This window comes from Podarcis raffonei, chromosome 10 (genome assembly GCF_027172205.1).
Source record: "Podarcis raffonei isolate rPodRaf1 chromosome 10, rPodRaf1.pri, whole genome shotgun sequence".
NCBI classification, from domain to species: domain Eukaryota; kingdom Metazoa; phylum Chordata; class Lepidosauria; order Squamata; family Lacertidae; genus Podarcis; species Podarcis raffonei.
Genome location: NC_070611.1, coordinates 2,377,157 through 2,384,546, shown reverse-complemented (window position 1 = coordinate 2,384,546; position 7,390 = coordinate 2,377,157). Strand labels below are relative to the sequence as shown.

The 7,390-nt window shown below is 44.7% G+C and overlaps 1 protein-coding gene across 6 annotated transcripts in view; it reads right to left on the bottom strand.

The window, feature by feature from the left end:
* Nucleotides 1-298: 298 nt before the first annotated feature.
* The window catches only part of PRPF18 (pre-mRNA processing factor 18), a 39,229-nt gene continuing 32,137 nt past the window's right edge, over nucleotides 299-7,390 (bottom strand). For all 6 annotated transcript variants that reach the window (XM_053404811.1, XM_053404810.1, XM_053404809.1 and 3 more), the window contains 4 exons: nucleotides 5,579-5,719; nucleotides 2,783-2,854; nucleotides 1,544-1,699; nucleotides 299-1,367 (listed from right to left, as the gene is read on the bottom strand). In XM_053404811.1, the coding sequence (XP_053260786.1) occupies nucleotides 1,287-1,367; nucleotides 1,544-1,699; nucleotides 2,783-2,854; nucleotides 5,579-5,719 (450 nt within the window). In that variant the 3' untranslated portion in view covers nucleotides 299-1,286. The remainder of the gene's footprint in view (nucleotides 1,368-1,543; nucleotides 1,700-2,782; nucleotides 2,855-5,578; nucleotides 5,720-7,390) is intronic.

Here is a 7,390-nt window from a genome sequence, read left to right as displayed (position 1 = left end):
GAGTTAACTGGCCAGAGTTGCAAGGGAGGCGGAGTGGAGGGAGAGACGGGGGTCTGTGAGGGGGTGAGGAGAGCGAAGATGCAGACCCGGGTTACAATAGGCAAGGCACAGCCACGCACGCTGTATGGGTCCTCTGACAGAAAAGGGCAATGGTGGTTCTAAGGCCAAGGAGGATTTGGGGGTCTGCAGGGAAACAGTCCAGTTAAAAGCCAACGTTCCTGAAGTGGGAGTGGAGAAGTCTGATCTATGGAAAATGCCTAGAAGAAAGTAACCTTAAGCCCAAACAGCATACAGCCTATAACTTGAGACAGTTTACGTTTTAATAAAAAGCAACAGCACTGTTTGTTACATTTATGTGGAAGAGGAAGAACCAAAACTCCTTCTTCAGATCTGTTACAATAAAGTCTGTTTGCAACCTGTTTTCCCAAAAGAAAACCCACTATCGCTCGTGATTCATTCTCCATTGGGGATTTCACCTGAGGGAAAGGGAAACAGGGCTGGCGCACGGGCGCCAGGAAGAGAGGGCACCGCTGGCCCTGCTCCTGGTAAAAGTCGGAGAAGGGTGCTCTGAAAGATCTTTTCCTTTTAGCTGTTACTTAAGAGTGTAATTATCATGATCCTACAAATTATTGTTCAAATTTTGGTGCCAGAAAAATCCTCCAGACTCCCCCCAAAAAAACAAGATAGCATTTTATAGGATAACGAAGTCATAATGCACAAAGACAGAGGTAGCAGGATACCAGTTTAGCTGGACCAGTTCTGTTCACCCTAAAGTTCTCACACCACAGTGTGGAGTTAAGTGTCCTGGTGACAATCATGAAAAATAATTTCTGATACAAAAATCAATGAATCAATCAAAAGCTTGGGTGCATTTCTTAGAAATATATTTTTCCTATAAATGAAGTACCAAGAAATTAAAATGGTCCTATGTACAATGATAAATACATGTTTCAAAACTGTGATGAAATCAGTCCTTATAAAGCAAGGAGGCTCAAAATCTAAAAGGCAAGGTAGAACTGAACTTTTGCTCTGATAAAAATTAAAGGAAAACACACACATATACAAACTTGTCCTCAAGCTAGCGAGACAAGCCAGCAACATGTTCCAGCCCAGGACTTGAAGAAGACATAGAGGTTCATCAAAAGACAAAACGAATATGATCTGTGCGACTGAGCCTCAGTAAAGCCGCATGCCTTTCTTCTCCCACCCCGGCTCACTCCAGTTCCCAAACTGAGAGCATTTCATAGAGACTGCTTTCTTCTCTCATAACCTGCGTATCCACATTGTCACAGCGCATTGTACTCCACACATTTGGATGGATCGGTAGGGAAATGTTTCTGGCAAATGGTCATCAGCCTCTTCAAGCCCTGCAGAGATAAATACAAGAATGGCATGCTGGTAACCAAGACCAGACGCGGGAGAGTTGCAGCCCCGGGGCCGAACGGGGCAGGTTTAAGCCTCCTATTTGTGCTTCCAAATGCTGAACGCTTAAGATTAAAGAAAGTGACTCTCCGGACAATGGACCCACCACTCTTTATCTCACCTGGATGTATTTCCTCTGAGTTTCATCATTCAGAACGTGAGCCACGTGCTTTGAGAAAATCTTCTCTCGACCAGTTCGCGCATGGATGCCCACCATAGTGACGCCGATAGGCCAGGGAGCGTTCCCAATGGCCATCTGCAGATAGGCATCGTTAGCCTGCAGAAATAAAGGCAGGCAACTGACGGACAAGGCAAAACGCACCAGGGGAGGCTCAGAGCCTGCAGGGACAGCTAAAAGAAAGCCAATTTTGTGGCTAATAGTTCTAGAGCCACAGGCCAGAGCACACCTGCAGTCCTCATGCTTACAAGCTTTATGCAAAATGGCTTCACAATAATTATTACTTTCACTGACAAGGTACCAAAATTAGCATTTCTTGAAACAGTAAAAATCTTACTAGATCAGTTTAAAACAAAACACAAAAAACCACTATAAAATACAGCATTCCCCAGATCTCATTAATCAACACAGAACTTTTCAGAAGCTTGGATAGCGTTATGTGATTAACCCACCCTGCCCAGTCAGTGTCTGACAATGTCCACATGCAAACCTGAATGTTAGCCGGTCCAAGTCTCAAAGAATCATACAATGCATTATGTTCTCCCATCCCTGCACCTGAAGGTCTAAACAACAACTTATACATGTTTGAACCTGCATTTCTATGCTTATTAGAGCTAATAATATTTCTCTGAAGGGCTAAGCTAGAGACACTTTCACATCCCTTAATACAGGGGTGGGGAACCTCCAACACGAGGCCTAATTAGCCCCCCCAGGCCATTTGGCAAAGTCACACTTAGTCGCCAATCGTCCAAAGTCCCATATGACATCAGATGCAAGTGGTTAAAAATACAGCTGGGCTAGGCCAAAAGGGGCTTCAGGAGCATTGCCAATCAGCTTCCAAAGAGCTCTGCACAGTGATTTGAAGTGCTGACGATCAGCTGATTGTGGGGGCTACAAAGCACAGTGCAGGGTTCTTTGCAAAGAGTCCTGGGCTGGACTTTGAAGCCCCACTGATCAATGGTGCTTTGAAGTCCCAACAGTCACCTAATTGTTGGGGCTTCAAATGTCACTTCACATCACTGTGATACCAGGTGATTGAGAGGTAGATGCGCCACCCCCCCCCATCAATTTATTTATTTTTTGCTCGAGGGAGGGATGGAAGATGAAGATCTGGCCTGCACCTGCCTCAAGCCAATTAAGCCACAAAACACAAATATCATTGACTCTGTAAAAGTTCAGTACCTTCACATACTCCCTTTGCAGCATGAACTTGATAATGTCCGTTATTGATTCCTTGATGTCAGCAGGGATATTCTAAAGACAAAACAGCAAATATCAAGTAGGCAACGAAACTCGTGATTCTCATACCACACTATATCTTAAATAAGACCACAGACATGATCAACCCTCACAGCCAAAAACGCTTACTTTTGGAGAAAGTAAGAACTAGCCAGCCTGAGAGAAACCCCGCTCCTTTGTTTGTGCCTGAGCGACCAAAGCAGGCACACTTCCAGAGCAGCATGTTAGTTCCTTTGAAAGCGAGCCGTTCTGCTGCACTGAGAGTGGCTGCAAAAGCCAATCACACCTGATACAGAGACAGACCAGAATTAGAGAAGCTTGACCTCAAGTGGGTAATTATGCTGCGACAAAGAACACACCTTTGCGTACGAGTGGAGGGTTCAGACTTACAGGAGCTTTTATATATTTGCAAATCTGCAGGGAAGCAGCCAACCCCACTAATTTGCTTTGTCTAGAGTACTGTTTCTCCTTGCTTTTCCCAGCCACCCCACCAACTCAGCCACCACTCCCGTCGTGCTCCAGCTCTGCTCCAGGCTAGGAGAATCTGAGTGGCAGAGGCAGGCAGCTCACTGTTGCAATGCGTTGAGTGTCCTCATAGCTATGCTTCACTATCCTTGGAGAGAAAAACATGAGCACTGGAAGCTAATCCACTAGGATAAATGAGGTGTCTCCCTGCTTATTTAACTTATATGCAGAATTCATCATGCGAAAGGCTGGGCGGGATGAATCCCAAGCTGGAATTAAGATTGCTGGAAGAAATATCAACAACCTCAGATATGCAGATGACACAACCTTGATGGCAGAAAGTGAGGAGGAATTAAAGAACCTTTTAATGAGGGTGAAAGAGGAGAGCGCAAAATATGGTCTGAAGCTCAACATCAAAAAAACGAAGATCATGGCCACTGGTCCCATCACCTCCTGGCAAATAGTAGGGGAAGAAATGGAGGCAGTGAGAGATTTTACTTTCTTGGGCTCCATGATCACTGCAGATGGTGACAGCAGCCACGAAATTAAGAGACGCCTGCTTCTTGGGAGAAAAGCAATGACAAACCTAGAAAGCATCTTAAAAAGCAGAGACATCACCTTGCCAACAAAGGTCCGTATAGTTAAAGCTATGGTTTTCCCAGTAGTGATGTATGGAAGTGAGAGCTGGACCATAAAGAAGGCTGATCGCCGAAGAATTGATGCTTTTGAATTCTGGTGCTGGAGGAGACTCTTGAGAGTCCCATGGACTGCAAGAAGAACAAACCTATCCATTCTTAAGGAAATCAGCCCTGAGTGCTCACTGGAAGGACAGATCCTGAAGCTGAGGCTCCAATACTTTGGCCACCTCATGAGAAGAGAAGACTCCCTGGAAAAGACCCTGATGTTGGGAAAGATGGAGGGCACAAGGAGAAGGGGACGACAGAGGACAGGATGGTTGGACAGTGTTCTCGAAGCTACCAACATGAGTTTGACCAAACTGCAGGAGGAAGTGGAAGACAGAAGTGCCTGGCGTGCTCTGGTCCAGGGGGTCACGAAGAGTCAGACACGACTAAACGACAACAGCCTCACCCATCTGTCTTCCCTCCGCCAATCCCTTGCCTGTGCCCGCCTTCTTCCATGCCGCCAGTCACGGGGTGGATCTGCCTGTCACTGACTGGCTCCACCTACTCTTAGTCTTCCTGCCTTCTCCCCTACCATTGTCAACTGTCCTGCTCCACAAAGCTCCTGCATCCTGTTTTCCACAGTGTGGTGAGTTCAACACAAGTGTGACTAACAAGAGAGATGAGTTTGGCTCGAAGAAAGGTTTCACATCTCTACTCCTCTTCCATGGATTTCTATGTGACTTCCTGTGGGTTACTGCACATCAGCCTTAATTTCTATCTATAAAAAGGGAATTACTGTCTTGATCTTGTTCAAAAACAGACATGTTGAAAAAGTGAATGTTAACTAAGACTAGAAAGAAAACTGGCAAATTAAAAAATGGCCATGTCAGTGGATCTGAAGTAGAAGATCCAGAAAGGTATTTCATCCCCTGGTATTGTACAGATTAGCGGTCTGTTTCACTTCCTCCGTCTGTGAAAAAGAAAATGTCACTGCACACACTCCATCAGGGGTAGGGAAGCATTTTGGCCCCAGGGGTCAGATCTTTATCCCCTCCCCACTCCACCGGCCAACTGTGACAGGTGTGTGGGAGCACCTGATGTCACAGTGACATCCCAAAAGCACAGCAATCAGCTGGTTGTTGGGCCCTTTGCAATCCCTGTGCTCAGCACTTCACTAGGGTTGAGCACAGTGCTTACAAAGTGCCCGAAAATCAGCTGGTTGTTCCCCATTTGGAACACACTGAGTAAAGCCCCTTTAGGCCAAGTCCCAACCTTTCCTGCCTCATACCTGACATCACACATGGCATCAGATGTAGGGCCGTTGAGCATGGCTTAGCCAAAACAGCCTGGAAGCCCAATGGTGAGGCTTACAGGCCAACTTTGGTTCACAGGCTGGAAATTCCCCTCCACTGTGCTACATAGTTAGAAAAGGGTGACTGAAAAAAGCAGTCTTGCTTAATTCCAGAATCCCTAATACGGCAAAACCTTTATTAGGTCAATCAAACATCACAAAACAGTGTGAGATTCTGAGTTCTCATCATCAAGCTAGATTGTAAACAAAGTGTGGAATGGAGGGTAAGAATTGTCTGCTGGTAAAACATTCATGCCTAAATCTAGTAGAAGACTTAAGATAGTGTGTTGCTGAAGTTACCCTTTTCCGAAGTTTTCTGAACAGAGGTCTCAGGTATGATTCTGTCTGCTTCTGAGTGGCGCTGTTTAGTTTGCCTTGTACACCACGTTTCACATAATCTTCTCTGGCGTTCAACTCCTTAGCCCAGACTCCAAGAAGAAACTGAAGATGACAAACAAATTTAAGCCATACTGCCACACAGTGGCTAAATATGAACAGTGTCCATAAACTAAAGCTGCAACCCCATTCATTTACTTACAAAGAAATAGTACTTGCAATGTTAGTTAATTCTGGATAGATATGAATGAATGAATTTATTAATACGGTCACAGACCAGCGTCAACACACACAATATCACAGATCATAAAAAATATCAGAAATACAAAGGACAATATGAATATAACAAGGATTTAAATATAAAAATTAAAATTAATTATTAGCATGCCCCCTGTAATTAACATTTAGGGGTTTGGTCACTATGGGATACCACTTGCTTCCTGCGATTGATTGCAGACGCACAGAATTTAGCTACATTTAATGTAGTCTTGGGATTCTTGTCCTCTAGCAGTAGTTTTAAACTATGGTGTTCCGATTCTTTCCTGGACTTTTGCAAAACAGGTGTAATAAAAGTCAAACGTATATCCTCATAAAAACGACAACGTAATAGTACATGTGAAGCAGTTTCAACTTCCAACGAGCCACAAGGGCAGACCCGTGCTGTGTATGGTTTACCCTCAAATCTGCCCTGAAGTAAGGCAGAAGGGAGAACGTTGAATCTGGCGAGGGTAAAAGACCGTCTGTATTTGGGTACCTGAAGACCTGACAGATAGTTAGCTGGAGAGAAACCTCTCCCATGGTCCCTTATCGCTGGATGTTTAATCATTTCGCTCATGCGGCATTGTAATTCTATGTCCCAGATACGCTGGCGAATTGTAGTCCTAGCTTTCTCGAAGCCTGTCACTATCAGAGTCTGCTGTGGGATCCCCAAGCCTTTAAGCTTTTCCAGCAATGTAGCTTTCCATTTGGATTGGAAGGTATCTAGTAAGGTTAGAGGTGCCAGCCCAACCGGGAAGAAAATAAGCTTTAGCCAATAATGGATCTTCAATATCCATATCCGAGTACTGATAGGAATTTGACCAACCTCCAAATGGACCGCTATGTTGGATACGCAAGAGGGGATCCCCAGCAGGCAGCGGAAAAACTTAGTTTGGAATGCCTCTAAGAGAGTAAGGTTTTTAAAGCTGCAGATCTGGGATCCATATAACAATTGTGATAGTATTTTGGCAGCAAAGACCTGGGAGGCTGCCGGTATGTGTTGGCCCCCTTTCCCATAGAAGAATCTTATTAACGCTTTGGTAGATCTTTCTGCATTTGCAATAGTATTATTAATCTGAAAGCGCCAGGAGCCCCTTTCCTGGAAGGTTACACCCAGGTATTTAAAGGTTGCTACCTGTTCTATTGAGCGATTGTCTATTCTCCATTTATGCCTCCTCCTTTTTTTAGAGAACACCATGACTTTGGATTTGTTGTAGTTAATTTTTCGATGCTGCAATATTTGGTAAGAGATCTCAAAAGTTTTCTTAATCCAACACAAGAAAAAGACATTAAGACTGTGTCATCCGCATATAAAAGGACCAGGAGGGGCGTACCAGCCAATTTGGGGGGATGGGCATTTTCTTTCTCCATATTTCCTACTAGCGAGTTGATATAGAAGTTAAATAGAGTAGGCGCAAGGACACACCCTTGCCTGACCCCCTGGTGGATTTGGATTTCCTTGGATAGGTGGCCCTGTCGGTCTCACCTTACCCGGATCCGTGTATTTTCATATAGACT